The 19144-nt window shown below is 36.1% G+C and overlaps 1 protein-coding gene across 3 annotated transcripts in view; it reads left to right on the forward strand.

Moving 5' to 3' along the window:
- The window catches only part of PCMT1 (protein-L-isoaspartate (D-aspartate) O-methyltransferase), a 42586-nt gene extending 24831 nt beyond the window's left edge, over window positions 1–17755 (forward strand). Inside the window, exons 5-9 of one of the 3 annotated variants that reach the window (XM_081829145.1) lie at window positions 1732–1852; window positions 4531–4616; window positions 9621–9790; window positions 15292–15435; window positions 16965–17755. In XM_081829145.1, the coding sequence (XP_081685271.1) occupies window positions 1732–1852; window positions 4531–4616; window positions 9621–9790; window positions 15292–15435; window positions 16965–16977 (534 nt within the window). In that variant the 3' untranslated portion in view covers window positions 16978–17755. Of the gene's footprint in view, window positions 1–1731; window positions 1853–4530; window positions 4617–9620; window positions 9838–15291; window positions 15436–16964 lie in introns of all 3 variants that reach the window. The other 2 variants (XM_081829147.1, XM_081829146.1) reach the window with 2 other exon arrangements.
- Window positions 17756–19144: the final 1389 nt, after the last annotated feature.

A 19144-nucleotide genomic window follows, 5' to 3' on the forward strand; every position in this document is an offset into this window, starting at 1 on the left:
GAGAATCTGATTTCCAAACACTCCTCCAGGGTTATTAGAAATATATAATATATATATATATATTATATATATATAATATAATTTTTATATTAAGAAAAGTACTCTTAGAAAAATGCCTTGTTTATTACACTTCAGGTTTTATCACCAGAGGCTTATCTTGGTTCGTGACTGTCCAGAATCTGGCTGGAGGCCTACTCAGGCACTTTGAGTAAAGGTTTATCTGTGCTCAGATAATCAAATCAATTTGATTATTATGAAAAATCTTGTCCCTGAGGGCCAGATAGGAAGGTTCTGGTCTAGTTAGGTTAGGATTCATGGATGATGCATCTTGGACTAGAATCCATTTAACTTGCTGTATATATGTAAGTGGCAGACCACTAGCATGTAAGCTCCAGGGAGGCGGGAATTTTATTTAATTTTTTTTTTCCTTTGATGTATCCTAAGCATCCACAACAGTGCTTGTTAAATAATAAGGACTCAGGTATTTCTTTTCAGTTGTTTTACTTGTTTTGTAGAAGTTAAGCCCTCCCTAATGGAATGTCAGGATTTTTTTTTTTTAAGATTTTATTTATTTGAGAGAGAAGCGTGCGCTAGAAAGAAAGAACACGAGATAGAGAGAGAGAGCGAGCATGAGCAGGGGGAGGGGCAGAGAGAGGAAGACCCTGGACCCTGGGATCATGACCTGAGCCAAAGGCAGACACTTAACCAACTGAGCCACCCACACACCCTAGGATTTTTTTTTTTAAGTTTAGACACAGTATTTACTTAATAACATGTTCTTGATATTTGACATATTTATGGTTTTAGAGAAAAATACACTTATTAAAAATTATTAGATTTCTGAATTATCTTTTTAAAAGTAGTGTTAATTTAATGTCCTTCACATACTTACCATGTGCTAGTCAGTGTTCTAAGTGTTTTTTGTGTATTCTTTTATTTAATTCTCACATCATTTATGAGGTACATACCCTTTTCCTCATCATTTTACAGTTGAGGAACCCAATTCATAGAATAACTTGCCAAGGTTGTACAGTTGTAAGTAAGTGATGAAGGTTAGATGTGAACCCAGGTTGTCTGACTTCAGAGTCTTTATTTTGCTAAAGATTTATTTTTTGCTAATATTTATTTTACAATTAATATTTATACTTGGGCCTTTTTATACTTTTATGTATTTTATATTTTCCGCATATGGCAGTAGAATCGGGTGTAGAAATCCCTATAGAATTTTTTATGTAACATTTTAATGTTTAAAGTCACACTTCTAGGTGGAATTTAAATTAAAAATGATTGCACCAACTACCATTTAATATTAAGTGCAGTTTAAGTATTTAATATTAATTTATTAAACATTTTTTATTATTAAGTATTTAATATTAATATTAAGCATTTAATATTAGTTAATTATTAGTTAAGCAGTTAAGTCTTATTTCAGGGTTTGGGGTTTAAAAATTAGAAATTGAAGAAAAAGGATTTTTTTTTTAGTATTGCAAGTTTTTGTAATTCTAGCTTCTTAATTCCTGAAACGTAATTATCCATTTGAGGGTTATAGCTGAAAAAGTTGTATTTGGTAAATATTTTATAGTAAACTGAATAACAATCTAATTGGAGGCTTGAGCTGTTTGTCTTCATTTTACATTGCAAAATATGACTTTAGGTGAGGAAACACTTTAATGACACTTCAGAAAGACAAATTTAGGCCAGTGAGCTATTGAATTATTCCCTTATTTCCAGGTTGGCTCTAGTGGAAAAGTCATAGGAATTGACCACATTAAAGAGCTAGTAGATGACTCAATAAATAATGTCAAAAAGGACGATCCAGTGCTTTTGTCTTCAGGGAGAGTGCAACTGGTTGGTGAGTATCAGAAACCTTCAAAAATTTCCTCTTTGGAGAATTTTTATTTTCAGAAGATCCCATGCAAGCTAAATAATACTCAAGCTAATTTTTGCTTTTTTTTTAAACATTCACCTTTAAGTACTAGGTAAGAAAAACAGTTACTATAAAATGTTATGCTGGTTCTACCTTGACTATGGTGGTGATATGACTGTTAACTATTTCAGAAAATGCTCATGTTGTAAATTCTTTCTTCATTACTTTTGAAGAATTAATAGTAAAGTAGCAAGTGTCCATTATGAAAAATTTAAAGTGCAGAAATGTGTAAGATAAAAAAGAAACCCCTCCTTTTCTGTCTTAAGTTTTCTAGACATATAAATTATACATATGAATAAATATACATATATACACAATTTTTTTTAATTGACTCATATATTCTGTCGTTTAGTTTGCTTTTTTCAGCAGTATAGAGTGAACATATTTCTGTGTGAGCACACTGTACTATTATGAGAAGTAACAAACATTAAAACATGCATAAAGCATAAATGTGAAGCTTAGCAAAAATACCTGCTTCATCATCACACTGATCGATAGAAAGGGAACAACATTGGTAGCTTGGATGTCTGCTTGCTCTTCCCTCCTCAGAACTCTTTCCCTTCTCCTTAGTCCTGACCAACATCATTACTTTTATGCATTTACTACTTAGCTGCACTTCCATAAACGATGCTCAATTTAATTTTGAACTTTAGATAAAGAGAACATACAGTATATATTCTGTGATGATTTATTTCTTTAATTCAATATTATGTTTGTAAGAGTCACCCATCTTTTATATATAGTTAATTTTTATTGCTTGCTGTATAACATTGTACTGTAAGGACATTACCAAAATTTGTTTATTCTACTGTAGATGGATATTTTGGGTTGTTTCTAATTTGGGGATGTTCACAATGCTGCTGTGAACATATGTGTACAAGGTCCAAATGCATATATACACTCATCATACAAGCATTCATTTATGTAGAGTATTATTACAGGTTCATAGGATAACCATAGATATCCAAAACTTTTTAAAAGTGATTGAACCAAAAAAATAAATAAATAAATAAATAAAAAAAATAAAAGTGATTGAACCAATTTACATTCCCATCAGCAATGTATCAGTGTTCTTAGTGCTCTATGCCTTATCAACACTTGGTATTGTTAGATTTTTCTTTTTACCCACTTAGTGTATAGCAGTAAGTCTTTGTAATTTTAATTTTGTATTTTCCTCCTAACTGATGAGGTCGAACACTGTTTCATATGTTTGACCATTTGGATGTCTTCGTTTGTGAAATGTCTTGTTCACATAGTGAGTTGTTTATATTTTTCTTTGATATGTAGGACCTCTATAGATTAGCCTTTTGTCTATTTATACATATTAGAAATCTTTTCTCCCGCTCTTTGGCATGCTTTTTCACTTATATTGGTGCTTTCTTGATTAATAGAAATGCTTAATTTTATTTTTTTTAAGATTTTATTTATTTTTTTACTTGAGAGAGAGAGAGCACGAGCGGGGGGAGGGGCAGAGGGAGAAGCAGACTCACCAATGAGCAGGGAGCCCGATACGGGGCTCCATCCCAGGACTCTGGAATCATGACTTGAGCTTAAGGCAGATGCTTAATCAGCTGAGCCACCTAGGCACCCCAATAGAAATACTTAATTTTATCTATTTATTTATTTATTTTAAAAGATTTTATTTATTTATTTGACACTGAGAGAGAGCGAGTACAAGCAGGGGAAATAGCAGGCAGAGGGAGAGGGAGAAGCAGGCTCCTACTGAGCAAGGAGCCTGATACACTGATCGAGCAAGGGCTCGATCCCAGGACCCTGGGATCATGACCAGAGTCGAAGGCAGTCGCTTAACCAACTGAGCCACCCAGGTGCCCCAGAAATACTTAATTTTAATGTGTCAGACTTAGTAGCTTTTTCCAGTGTTTTCTGTGTCCTTTTTTTTTTTTTTTAATTTATTTATTTCTTCTAGAGAGAGAGCACAAGTGGGAGGGGCAGAAGGAGAGGGAGACAGAATCTGAAGCAGACTCCTCTTGAGTGCAGAGCCCAATGCAGGGCCCCACCTCATGACCCCAAGATCATGACCCTAAGATCATGACCTGACCTGAAACTGAGTCGGATGCTCAACTGACTATGCCACCCAGGCTCCCCTTCTTCTGTATCTTCTTTAAGACTACTTTAAAATCGGGATGCCTGGGTGGCTCAGTTGGTTAAGTGTCTGCCTTCGGCTCAGGTCACGATCTCCAGGTCCTGGGATCGAGTTCCTCATCGGGCTCCCTGCTCAGCGGGGGGTCTGCTTCTCCCTCTGCCTGCCGCTACCCCGTTTGTGTGCTTTCTCTCTTTCTGACAAGAAATGAATAAAAATCTTAAAAAAAAAAAGACTACTCTAAAATCATGAAGATATATCCCTGTGTTATTTCTCAGAAGCATTATTTTAGCTTTTCACATTTAGATCTTTGATCTGACATTGATTCTTGTGTATGTAAGAGATAGATTCAAGTGTGTATATTTTTTCCATATGAATATCCAGTTGTCACAGCATCATTTATTAAAAGTCTCTCTTTGCTCTGCTTTAAACCTCCTATAATTCTTCACACTGGGTAGTTCTATCTGAGCAGATTTTTAAAGTATAATTTTTTTTCTTTCAGTGGGAGATGGAAGAATGGGATATGCCGAAGAAGCCCCTTATGATGCTATTCACGTAGGAGCTGCAGCCCCAGTTGTACCGCAGGCAGTGAGTTGGGTTTTTTTCCTGTGTTTTTGTGCTTTAGTCAACTAAAGCTGTAAAAGATTTATAGAGAAATGACTTCTAGATGATCAAAACATAATTAGACTTTTATGTCATGCATTTTAATTACACTTAGTAGGCAATTTTTTTTCATATAAATGAGTTATATAAATGACTTGGAAAATTACGAATAGTTCATGGCTGTCTTATTTGAAACTGCATTTGATCCATCTAAGAACTCATACGCCAGTAGAATTAGAAAAATCTGTCTGGAGTTCATGATCTGATAATCACTTCGTGTTTTATTAAATACCAGAATGTGCAAGATTGCTAAGTGCATGGGTGAGACCAAGGAGATATTTGTCATACATTTTATGTATGACATATCACAAAGCTTATATTCTGGAAGAAACGTGTCATACACATAACAGGGAAATTAATGCTATGATAGCATGTCATCAGCATATAATATATATTGAAGGGAAAAGAAAACATGTACTACTGTAAGAGTTCAAGGGAGGGAGAGAACTTTATGAGGAACAGTTAAAGAGACCACATATAGGAATGGAATTGGAACTGAATCTGAAAGAATAGTAGGGTTTGCATAGTTGCAACGAGATGGAAGGATATTCCAGTATTGTATAGTACATAATCAAGGAAATATTTAAGTACAAAATTGGTTTTTTGTTTTTAAAAAAAAATTTAGAGAGAGAGCATGACAAGTGGGGGGAGGGGCAGAGGGAGAAACTCAAGCAGACTCTGAGCTGAGTGCAGAGCCCTACTTGGGGCTTGATCCCAAGACCCTGAGATCATGACCTGAGCCAAAATCAAGAGTCGAATGCTTAACTGACTAAGTCACCCAGGTGCCCCCAATACTGGTTTTCTATTTCAGTAAGACTGATGAGCTTCTGTCAGCCCTTAATAATCCTTGGTTAAGTTCACTGAGATGTTAGGTTTCTATGGTGTCTGAGTTTTCCACAGTCTGGACTAGATGACTAGGGGCTGAGAGTGACACTTCTGCCCAGTTTCAGCCACTCCCCAGTCTGGAAGGGTTCTGTTTTATATGTTTAGATCAGCTAATGAGAGGCTGAAAGTTAGGGAACTTGTTCTGGTCATTGACTTCCTGTTTATTGACTGAATGACTTTGAGAAAATTACTTATTTTCTCTGGCGCTGTTACCTGTTTTTGTTGTTGTTGTTTGTTTTTTCAAACTAAACCAGTGGTTTTAACACATTTTAATTGAAGGGTTGATATGTTGTAGAGGGGATGCCTAACTGGCTCAGTAAAGCATGCACATCTTGATCTTGGGGTCATGAGTTTGAACCCCATGTGTGGAGTAGAGTTTACTTCAAATTAAAAATATATATGCAGGTGCCTGGGTGGCTCAGTCATTAAGCGTCTGCCTTTGGCTCAGGTCATGATCCCGGGGTCCTGGGATCGAGCCCCGCATCGGACTCCTGCTCAGCGGGAAGCCTGCTTCTCCCTCTCCCACTCCCCCTGCTTGTGTTCCCTCTCGCCGTCTCTCTCTGTCAAATAAATAAATAAAATCTTTAAAAAAATAAAAAATAAAAACATATATGCTGTAGAAAGATGTACAAGTCATAAATGAATAGCTCAATGAATGTTCACATATAGACACATGATCCGTAGGTTTTTAACTTTTTTTTTTTTTAATGCAGCCTAGTAGGAACAATTAAAATGTGAAATAGAACTGTGTTTAAATGAAGGGGCTGGGGTGCAGGGCTTATCTTCCCCCACTAAGTCTCTGAGATGATCTTGAAGGGAATTTCTGGCTTTAGCTCAGTATGAATTTAAAAATTATTTATTTTAGAGAGAGAAAGAGCATGCACACAGGGGGTGGGGCAGAGGGAGAGGGAAAGAAGCAGACTCCCCACTGACCCCGCTGACCTGCTGAGCACGGAGCCCCAACACAGGGCTCGATCTCACGACCCTGAGATCACAACCTGAGCTGAAATCAGACGCCTAACTGACTGGGCTACCCAGGCATCCCTAGCTCAGTATGAATTTACATGTGATTGAAGAGAGGGGCCTTCCAGTTTTAAGATAACAGAAAAGATGTTTATGCCTCCTTTTGTATATTACCCCCAAACAACTAGAAAAGCAGGAAACAGAAACACAAACTCCATATTTCTTTATCTTGGAGATTATACCTGTGCTCCTGAACCCTGTGGTGTATGTAGATGGAAAGTGGATGGAGTAATAACTGACTGCGGAGGGCGGAGGAAGTTGAACCAAAGAGCCTGCAGAGGGGATCATTGCAGAAGCAGTTTGCTTGGCACAACTTGGAAAGGGCTTAGAAATCAGAGGCATGAGGATCTCGGAAGTCAGAGATGAAGCATGGGTCTGACAAGAGGAGCTGATGCTTGAAATTCTGTATGAGGAACAATTAGTGCTAAGCCTTAGGCAAGAAAATTTCCCAGAACCAAAGGACATGATTCTATAGTTTGAAAAGATCTATTGAGTGCCCATTACGACGAATTTTTTCTAAAAAGAGAGGGAAAAAAAAAAAAACATATCACCATAAAATTGTAGAGTATTAGGGATAAAGAGAAGATTCTAGAAGCTTCCAGAACAACAAATCATAATCTGTTAAGGATTGGTAATCAGAAAGGCATCAGACTGCAGAATAGCAGCATTAGAATCAACAAGTCAGAGTAACAAACCCTCACAGTTCTGAACTGAAAATGATTTCCAACCTTGAATTCTGTACCCACACATATTGTCAAGTATGTAAAATAGTTTTAGACTTGCAAATTTTAGTTTCTCTTTTTTAAAATACTCCACGCACTGTTTCACAGAATACTTCTAGAGGAATTGCTTTAATGTCAAAAAATGAGGGAGGAGAGAGATGGTAGGAAAAACCAGAAAAAGGAAGCCCTGAGATCTAGGCAGGTAGAACAGCTGGTTCAGGAGAGAGATGATGAGAGTCCCCACTGTTACCAGGGAACTCCCCTGACGAGAGCTGTGCAGCGGGCCTGGGGATTAAGCAGTCCAGATTTGGGGCAGGAGGAGGAAGGCACTCGAAGGGAGTCTACCAAACAACAACAACGGAACACTAATTAGATAGGTTTGACTGAAGATCTTATTGAGAAGTTGTTGGAGGGTACAAATATTTAGAAAACAGTTACAAAGAAAATGAAGTGAATGAAAAAAAAAGAGCTTAAGGTTCTTTTTTTTGTTTATTTTTTATTTATTTTTTTTTAATTAAGATTTTAATTAAGAATCTCTACGTGCAATGTGGGGCTCGAACTCACAGCTCTAAGATCAAGAGTTGTGCTCTTTTTTTTTTTAAATCTTTATTTTATTTTTATTTTTTATTTTTTTAAAGATTTTATTTATTCATTTGACAGAGAGACAGCGAGAGAGGGAACACAAGCAGAGGGAGCGGGAGAGGGAGAAGCAGGCTTGCTGCCGAGCAGGGAGCCCGATTTGGGGCTCGATCCCAGGACCCTGGGATCATGACCTGAGCCGAAGGCAGACACTTAACGACTGAGCCACCCAGGCGCCCCAAGAGTCGTGCTCTTCTAACTGAGCCAGCCAGGTGCCCTGAAAGAGCTTCAGTTTCTAAGTGCAGGATAAACAACTGTTGTATAAGAAAGGAAACGAGCATTGGCTACCTCTTGGCTCAGCTGCAAATGATGTTTACAGTCATAACTGAAAATGGTTTTAAAAAATTATGATATTGGTTGGATTGAGGAAGAGGGGAAGGGAGCAGAGTAAGAGAGCTCAGGCCTCATCTAGCATATAATTTGAAATAAGAACGTAAAGACTCTACAGCATGGTCACTGTAGTTAACAACACTGTATTATATATTTGACAGTTGCTGAGTGAGTAGGTTTTAAAAGTGCTCTTCATCACAAAGAAAAAATTGTAACTATGTGTGGTGATGGATGTTAATTAAACTTATTGTGGTAATCGTTTTGCAGTATATACATATTATCAAACTCTTATGTTGTACACCTAAAACTAATACAATGTTATATGTCAATTATATTTTAATAAAAAGCATAAAAGACATGCTTTAGAAATAATCACTACCAAAAAAGTAAATACTAGTAGACGACACAGCTAAGAGCACTTAAAATATTTAAAATGACTGGATTTAGGGAGCAAGATTGGAGTAGGGGCAAGTCTGCTTCATTTTATCATAAACCTTGACATTTAGAGAAACAACTCAAAGAATACTTGGAAGAATTACTTGAATAAAGATTAAAGTGGGAAAAATTAGATAGGCTTGCTGACAACTGAAATTTTGAGGACGCACTTTTCTGGGATAATCTATCCAAAGTAAAGTTTCTCCCTTACAGTTTTAGATTAGTAGTCGTTGGTCAGGCCACATTCAAATGGTAACATGTGACCTAAAAGTTTTCTGACTGGAAGGGCTTTCACTGAGTAGTCTTGGTTTTTCATTGACAAGGGTGTCTTACATTCTAATGCTGCAGAACTCCAGCCCTACCTTCCTTTGTCATGGTGTGAGCAGTCCTAAAATCAGTCATAAAACCGAGGTTCCCTTATTTTTTTGGCTCAGTGATGCTCTAAATTCTACAATGACAGGGTAGGGACTCCTTACTGATTTTCTGCACTCCCCTGCTCCCTTCTCTGCTCCAAACCACACAGATTTAAAACGGTATACAGGCATTGAAATGTTCTGCTTTGCCTTTGGTCTTCCCAAGAGGATAGCTCTACATTATGTGGTTCAGTTCATTTTGAGCCCTGCAGTTGTACCATGTACTATGTTAGGTGCCCAGCGCACAAAGATGAATAAGATCACAGTCCCTCTCATCAAAGAACTTGTAGTTTAGTAGAGGAGGTCGATCAGTAAATGGTTAAGTGGTGATTGAGTAATAAGTTTAACAATCAAAGTATGTATCTACTAAATAAAGTGCATTTCTGCTTTCTGCTCATGGACACTGGAAAGTTGTGATGTAAAATGACTCTTAATATAAAATCTGTAACTTGGTGTGTATGTCTTTTTCTTTTTCTTTTTAGCTGATAGACCAGTTAAAGCCTGGTGGGAGATTGATACTGCCAGTTGGTCCCGCAGGTGGAAACCAGATGTTGGAGCAGTATGACAAGCTACAGGACGGCAGTGTCAAGATGAAACCCCTGATGGGAGTGATATACGTGCCTTTAACAGATAAAGAGAAGCAGTGGTCCAGGTGGAAGTGATTTTATCTTCTGCTCTTTCTTCTTCCACACATGCAAGGTGAAGGGTGTGGATTCTAAGACATTAGACCACAAGAGCTGCTTTTTTTGGTTGTCACCTTTATGCTTCTCCATTTTAACATCAGAAATTCACTACATTAAAAATCTAGAAAAATTTCGCATGAGTCTGCCCTTCTTTTGGTTTAACTCATATCTTTGGGAAAGGGGGGTGAGACTTGGTTGGCACAAAGGTGGTTTTTTTTTTTTCTTCCTTTTTTTTAAAAGAGGCTTTTAGCCACAGTTCAGAACTTTTTAAGGATACTTATTATCAGCCATTGTTTTTCTGTATTCACAAATCATTTTTGTAGCTGCTTTATGGTCATGGAAAGAAAGACTTTGGTCCGAAGAGAAGGGGCCATCCTTTCTGCCCCGTTCACACCCTGTGTGTACCATTGTTACAAAGAGAAAGAAGGGAAAAGATACTCTTGTCCCAGTTTTCAAAGGTGTCAGAATCCCAGAGAAGACATTTTTCCGCTCAGCTTGCTTTCTTTCAGTCAGGTTCATTGACATTCTAACAACCTGGGCCAAATAAACTTCTCACCAGTCTATAGAACTGGCCAGCCCATTTTGAAGCCACCCTAAGTTCCTGGGGAGGGGAGTGGATTCTGTGAGCTCAAAGCGAGTGCAATGCCCAGGTCTCACAAACCCACCCAAAGGGCCAACAGCATGCAGCATAATCCTCAGTACAGCATGGCTCATTATAATGCCTACTTGTGTTTTATGTCTCAGCATAATCCGAGTATTTTGTCTGAAGCCAAGGTTTCTCTTCTTCCTCTCTCCTTCTCCCTTTCCCTCCCCATGTCCTTCAGTGGGAAGGAGTGAGATCAGTAAGAATGACACTAGCTAAGACTACTTAAAATTAAATGTCAAAATAAGAAAGACTTTCAAGTTTCCTTGTTTTAGAATCTTTTTTTATTTGACAAAGGTACTTATTTTAAGATAATTATTTTTTTAATAAGTAAAATGGTGATTATAAGTTTAATAGACCTCTTAATTTTGTTTTTTTGGAAGGAGGAAAGATACCATGTGAATGAATATTTAATTGCAAAAATGGTAACAAATCTCAGTTTTTCTTTTTATTCTGATTGTCCATTTCTGAGATATGTTATTAGGAATTGCTTTATTCTTCACTTAATGTGGACATAGCTATTTTCTTTGAGTTCTAACCTGGAGCACGGCCACTTAAAAAAAAAAATTACAAAGCTATGAGTCCTGTCAGTTAAAATCATATAGTTCTTAACAACTAATTACAACCTTCCTTGACTTTGCTTCTAGTATGGTTATGTTGTTATATAATTGTATAGTTGCTATTGTATAAAAGGGGCAAACATACACTGAACTTACCGAAATTTGGTATCAAGTAAGAGTTCAGATTTTCATTAGTAAGTTTAAAACTTTTCTTTTTATATACAGTAAATATTAGTATTGAACATTCCACTGTAGTTTGATGATGAAGGAATTACAAAAAGGTATTTTGTTTTTATAACCAGAGGTGGATTTAGCATGAAGCAAACGAAACTTAAGCCTCAGGGCCTTCACATGCTTGGGGGCCTTCCTGGCCTTACACCTAATATTATAGGCAGTCTTGTTTTTAGTCCTCTTTTTTTTCCCTTCATGAAGAGGTTCTCCCCCTTCCCAGGTCATACAAGCTCTATGTTTCCACAACACCTATATTCACCCCTTATAAAACTAAATTATTTGTATTAAATTTAGAATAATTTTTAAATTTATGGACAAGTGATTTACCAAATATATTTAGTCATTTACCAAATATTTAAATATATATACTTGTTTTTCTTTTTGGTTTTCAACTTTTTAAAAGATTGGGCAATTTCACTGGAAACTTTTCTCTAGTTGTACCAGGAGGACTTCCTAATTCTTTTTGTTGTCAATTTTCTGTTTGTTCAAACACATTTTCCTACATCCAAAGATGTAGTGGGTCTTTTTTGTTTTGTTTTAAGTAAGCTCTATGCCCAGTGTGGGGCTTGGACTCATGACCCTGAGATCAAGAGTTGCGTGTTCTACCAGCTGAGCCATCCAGGTGCCCCCAGAGATAGTTACTTAATTGTAAATCTTTAAAGAATATAGGTTTAAAGAATGTAAAGGTGAAACAAAATCTGAAAACAAAATTGGAAAAAACAACTGCCACATTAAATTTTTTTTGTACTGAAAGAAATTACCAGAAAATAGGATGTTTGAAAACAACAGTTAACTTAAAAATCTAAAGAGACCATTAATCTGCTATTTCTATTTGTATTCTTAGACTCTCAGTCAGGGTCCAGAACAGAAAGTATGCTCAGCTAGGATTTTAAAGTGATTTTAGTGAAAGGACTGTTCAAAGAAATATGGGAACGGTTATGGAAATCCGGAAAAGATGTTGACATACCCAGGTACCAGGGTCCTAATGATAGGCCATAAGGGGAGGAAACAGTTTTACTGGAACCCACTGAGAGCAGGGACTGTACTAGGGCCATGGATACATAGCTGAGAATTTGAAACTGACCATTCTCATGGAACTTATAGTCACTTGGGAGATCCAAAAAAATCTGAAGAAGACAAACAGGCAATTAGAGTATAGTGTGTTTAGTAGGGAGCAGCTGTGTTGAAGCCAGACAGTGAAGTAATCAGAATTACATTTCAGAAAGATGACTCTGGCTGTGGTGTAGAGAGTAGTTTGGAAAGGGACAGAACGACAGAAACAGAATGTGGTTGTAGCAAGTTAGGGGTGAAATGGTGGTGGCCTGAGTTAAGGCAGTCGATAGAATGTGGTTGAAAAGAGTCATTTACCATTTTCTAAGTGCCCAGCCCACATTTGGGATTTATCATCTCAGAAGCTCCTAGTCAGTTCTATTGCCAGGTTAGGTGATCTTTGTTCTTTCAGATTTTCTTCAGGATTAATTTAACAGCTCATCTCCATGCTTTCTTCTGGACGTTCTCTAGCTTCTCACCAGCCTTCCATCCTTTTCTTCCTGAGGAGTCCAGAGCTAGTTGCAGTGCTCCATGAGGGTGAGATCCAATCTTTGCTGAGGAGGTGTGGTAGAAACTATATGGGAAAAAAGAGCCCTAGTGGGCATGCTGAATTCTCATGCCAAATAAAGCCCAGAGCCTGGATGTAGACTTACGATTCCTTATACTTGGAAAAATATCACTTCTAATTTTGGTGGAGTAATAAAAGGGGAGACAATGCCAGATGTATGAGCCATAGACCTAGAACCTGTGTATTATGTTCATGACTATGAATGTGTAGTAGTTGTGTTAGTTGCTTCATAAGCTCTTTATACTTTTTAAATTTGTATTTTATTTTATGTAAGTATTATATGTAGAAATCAATATTTTGTTAATCATCTGGTAAGTTTTATTTTTGTTTTTAATGGTCACAAGAGTCAATGGAATAAGCCCATCTCTGGTTTGTGAAACTGAAGAATGTTTCAGGATTCTCATTCTGTAAGCGCTTTGCTTATCAATGTCATCTCAAAGTGCCATGCACACATGAAAAACATGTTATGAATTGGTTGGGCATTTCTAAGATTGACAGTATAGGTCCTAGGGTATCCAGTTATCCTGTGTTCATATTGTTCTATATTGTCCCTTTTTAATTTCTTTACATACATCACAGCATTATGACATATTTTGCATTCTTAAAGGCAGGGATATATTTTGTTGCTTTTGGAATTATTTTTATGTCTCTCATAATACTTTGTATAATTTATTATCTCAGAAAACCCATTAAGTAGAAACCATTCATGGATTTTGATTGTTGTTTCTTGGTAATACATCTTTTCATTTGTTCTTGATAAAAAATATATAATACTAATGTTAGTAGGTTAGAGTTATTAACCTAATAAGTTATATATAATTATACATTATATAATGAAATAATATATATATAGTTATTAACCTAATGAATATGTTTAGCACATATATAATAAAGAGACTTTCTAGAAATTTAGGACATAATACTTTTTATTGTAAGTTATCTACACGTGTAAGTCAGATAAAGATAGTTATGTAGAATTTGGAACATTAAGTGGAAAAATAACTTGAAAGTTATGTCAATTTTGGAGTATTAGGATGGGACATTTATACATGCTCTGACAGCAAATTTTTGGTTTTCTTTGGCATCCTAAATGTTAAAATTCGAGTCCATAGACTTAATTTCTTTTCCTTTTTTTTAGTGCTATACATTTCCTTTTGTTTTTAATAATACTGTTCCTGACTACCAAAATAATACATATGTAATGTAAAAATTTTTAGACGTACAAAGGATGAAATAAAAATCATCCACAGTCCCAGAACCTAGAGATAACCACTATTAACATTTTGGTAGATTTTTTTTTTTTTTTAACTCTTATCCATAGTCCTGTATACATCTTTTTGTAATCCTGAGATCATATAGTAGCATTATCTTGTAATCTCCTTTTTCCATTTAATAATTTCATCAACATTGTCCCACATTGTTAGCTTTTTTAAAATATGACTTTTTCCCCAGTTTTAGTGAGATATAATTGACATAGCATTATATTACTTTTATGTGTACAGCGTAGTGATCTGATATATGTATATACAACAAGATGATTACCACATTAAATTTCGTTTTATGGTTTGAGGTCTTACATTCAAGTCTTTAATCCATTTTGAGTAGATTTTTTGTGTGTGGTGTAAGATGGTGGTCCAGTGTCATTCTTTTCCATGTGGCTGTCTAGTTTTCCCAGCACCATTTACTGAAGACATTATCTTTTCCCCACTGTATGTTCTTGGCTCCTTAATTAAATGACCATATATGTGTGGGTTTATTTCTGGGCTGTCTATTCTGTGTCATTGACCCTTGTGTCTCTTTTTATGGTACTACCATACTATTTTGATTATTATAGCTTTGTAATATAGTTTGAAATCAGGAAGTGTGATACCTCCAGCTTTGTTCTTTCTAAAGATTGCTTTGGATATTTGAGTCCTTTTATGGTTCTATACAAATTTAAGGGTTGTTCTGTTTCTGTGAAAAATGCTGTTGGGATTTTGATATGGATTACATTGAATCAGTAGATTGCTTTGGGTAGTATGGATATTTTAACAGTATTCATTCTTCCAATCCATGAGCATTGTGTCTTCTTCAATGTCTTTCATTAATGTCTTATACTTTTCAGTGTACAGATCTTTCACTTTGTTTAAATTTGTTTTAGGTATTGTATTCTTTTTTGATGCAATTATAAATGGGATTGTTTTCTTAATTTCTCTTTCTGATAGTTCATTATTGGTGTATAGAAACACAACTGATTTCTGTATACTGATTTTGTTTCCTGCAACTTTATTGAATTAGTTTATTAGTTTTGACATTTTTTTGTTGGTTTTTAGGGTTTTCTATATATGATATGTTGTCTGCAAAAAGAGACAGTTTTACTTCTTTCTTTCCGATTTTGATGCCTTTTATTTCTTTTTCTTGCCTAATTGCTCTGGCTAGGATTTCCAGTGCTATGTTGAATAAAAGTGGCGAGAGTGGGCATCCTTGTCTTGTTCCTGATCTTAGAGGAAAAGCTTTCAGCTTTTCACCACTGAGTATGATGTTAGCTGTGGGCTTGTCATATATGGCCTTTATTATGTTGAGGTACGTTTCCTCTATACCCAGTTTATTGAGAGTTTTTATCCTTTTTAAAAAATTTTTTTAATTGAAGAGGATATTTGGAAATGTTTGTACTGTGTTGTTGGGCAATAAGGATATTTATTTGTAATATCCTTAATGCTTTGCAACAGGCAAGTCAAATATGGGAAATTATTTTACAAAAACAGTAGTATCTTCAATTCACATTTTAAAAAGCACAAGTGAATTTATGAATAGAGCACTTTGCAAGTGAACTCTTTGTAGATTAAATATTTTAATGCTTGCATGAATTTAAGTGAAATCTATGAGAATTATAGTGCTTAAATTATTTAGAAGAATATATTAAGAGGAACCAGAACTGATAATTTGTCATTTAACAGATAATCCAGTACTCTATGACAATGGCAGCTTATGAGAGAAGTAATCTTTAAAATAATTTCTCACACGATTTACAAAATTCAGTTTTAAAAAGAAGCATATTATCTGATAATCCCTTAATTCACCACATACCTGGGAAATTTTAGCTCTTTATTTACTTTCCCTTCAAATTTATTTTAACTTTTAAAAAGCTTTTTAATTTTTATTACACATTGTAAGAATAGTATGAAGACTTCCTGAATCTCTTCATCCAGAGTTACCAATTGTTAACATTTTTCCACATCCACTTTCTCACTCCCTCTTTCTCTCTGTATATATACACAGGTCATATTTTTTCTTGAAATCATTTGAGATTTAGTTGCAAACATCATACTTCTTCACCCCTAAAATTCTTGAATGTTGAACAGTGTTTTTGTCACTCAGATTATCCTCAAATATGAAGCTTTTTGGGTAGCTTTATTTTTTCACTTTTAACAGCTTTCTTGAGGTATAATTTATACACCATACAGTTTGCTTTAGGCTGCATTCTTCCTTCCTTCCTTCCTTCCTTCCTTCCTTCCTTCCTTCCCTCCCTCCCTCCTCCCCTCCCTCCTGACAGAGGCTGGTACAACGCTGCACCCGGCTGAGCGAGTGTCCTTTGGAGCTGAGAAGCTGCCTTCTGAAATCAGCTGACAGATACACCTACACAGGATGCTTTTTCTCCCAGAGTTTGGGTTGAGACTGACCCACTCAGCATTTGCTAGCAGATAGTCTAAGCAAAAGGCCACATTTTTGTCCAGTTTTGTCAATGTAACTGTAAAAAATTATTCCAACTCTAAATACCCATCGCCATTTTATGATAAATAGTGTTAGCAAGATCCTAGATCCAAAAGTTAAAATTTCTCTGAATTTTTGGTCTTGAAGGAAGAAAGGTACCTTTAGAATGAAAAATAAGGAATCCAGGGCCTTTAGGACTCATTTCATTCTGCAGTAGCACGAGAGATGTTTGGATGGCTGACTTCCATTTTTGCTTTGACTTGGGGCTGTTTGCTTTTTTTTTTCCTTTTTATTGCTTGGGGATGGGTGTATTTTTACTTATTTACTAATTGTATCTAAATTATTAGCCAAGTTTTGTAGTATGTAATGCCTACTTATATATTTCTCTTTTTTACCCCCAGGGATGAACTGTAAAAGCACCATCAGCTTGACCAGTATATAATATTACAGTGGATTGCTCATCTCAGTCCTCAAAGCTTTTTGAAAACCAACAGCATCACAGCTTGTTTTGGACTTTGTTACACTATTATTTTCAGCATGAAATGTATGGTTTTGTAGGGTTTCTAGTTCTTCAAAGAGGCGCAGAAGCTGAATTGGTGAAAGAACGATGCAGAGTATAAATTTGTGTATTATTACTTTAACACGCCCACATTTTACTTAAAAATATTAAAAGACGGGGTTCCACAAAATGGAAGACTTAGTTTGTGAATTGATTTCGAGGAGTGGTTTTTCATAGATACTTAATTCTGTTTCAATATTAATTTATCAGATTGCTCTTGTGCATCAGATAACACCATTCACAAGTTAAGATTCTTAGTTTTTGGATGTCTGTTAGATGCCACTAAGAAAATAGAGATGAGCTTCCTTTTTAAAGCTTTTGATGTGGTGTCCTAGAGTAGCATGTTGTAGATACAATCAGCTGCTTTGTTACCTTAAAACTAAGCATTTGTAAATATTAAAACTTCAGAAGATGGCCTTCACAGCACTTAGCTGTTCAGATTGGACATAACTGACATAGTTCTTCCTTTCCCTCTTTAAAATTATAGGAGACTTGTAGCTCAGTATTGTTTTTTCTGTTTCTCATTTGCTGCTGATAATGTATATGAATTTACCGTGCTGTGTAAGCTGGGTCCTAGTCACTGAACAGTTTATGCAGTGCTGCTTTGCCAAATAAAGTTAAAAGTAAAAGAGGCATTGGTGGTGTTTGAATATAAAAGAAAGAACCACATGTCCCCCCGGTACGGAATGCTGACTGAGATCACAGAGATAGAATTGTGTCTCTGATGCTCCGTTTTATGAAATCTGAGTAGCATAGATTGATAGCATTAATCCAGCCGTGCATTTGTAGAATATGACTACGTTTCCGGCCCACGAGGACTACACTGCATTTGTAGAATATGACTATGCAAGGGCTACATCATTTTTCTCTGCCTAACACAGGGCTTGCCCTCTTGTAGGGGAACAGTAAATGCTGCCTGAGTGAGTGAATGAGTTGACTTCGTGTCAGGGAAGAACAGGGTCAAGGATGCATGTTCCAAAACACATTTCTCATCTATAAATAGATTTATTAACATAATGACTGGAAAATGAGTTTCTGTGAGGGCAGTAGCACTTTGGGATCTTGTTTAAATACTGTGGTCTAAAGCCTTTTATAAAAGGATCTTAGTTTTTCTAGGAGTTCTAGAACTTGAGAAAAATGTAAACTAGATCTAGCAGAACTAGTACTCCCAGCAAAGCAACCCCCTCCTGTGTGCAAATGTGTAGGATTCTGCCAAGTCCATCCTTAGAGTGTGAGGCACCTCTTCCCCACCTCTTAAAGTCTTAAGCTTTATTTGTTTAAAAACTTTTTTTTTTTTTAATTATGCACACATCTTTTCACTGGTATCTTCTTGGACAAGATCTCAGACATGAGAAACTAGCATCCGTTGGCAGCTAAAACTTGTGTTTCAGTTTCTTGCTGGCTTCAGTCCGCTGCTGTTGGTACTGCTTCTGGACCCAGGCCATGGACCCTTTGGGGGCAGGACTCAGTGTCATTTGAGGTAGTTTCAAAGGTTTTCTTTAGGTCTTAAAACTGAATTGATTCTTAAACTTATCCACTAGTCTGTATCCTTCATAGCCATTGCCAACATTTTATTATATGTAAATCCCTTATGTTAGGTCTTGGGGCTAGAAAAACGTGCTTAACTCTCAAGGAGTTTACAATCTGGCCGAGGGGACAGTTTATAAATACAGTAGGACCAACTGCCACGTCATTGGTATAGACAAATGCCATGTCACGCATTACTGTTGGATTTTACACTTTTGTGAATTAAAATTTTTAAATGTTGAATAAACAGTGGATTTTAAGGGAGCATCGATAAGTGGCAGAGACAGCAATAATGGATTTTAACTAGGTCTAAGAGCTTTCCTTTTAAGAGCTAAATTTATATATGTGCTGGTCAGAGATAAGAAATGTCTCTTTAATCTTTAGGATTCACAATCTCTAAAATATTTTAGCATTCCATTTTTTCTTAATAGAAGTGATTCCTTCATACAGTATAAAGAAGACAATGAAAATATTTTTAAAAGTTCCAGTCTTGTG

This window comes from Leptonychotes weddellii, chromosome 8, assembly GCF_054177405.1.
Source record: "Leptonychotes weddellii isolate Sample4059 chromosome 8, ASM5417740v2, whole genome shotgun sequence".
NCBI classification, from domain to species: Eukaryota; Metazoa; Chordata; class Mammalia; order Carnivora; family Phocidae; genus Leptonychotes; species Leptonychotes weddellii.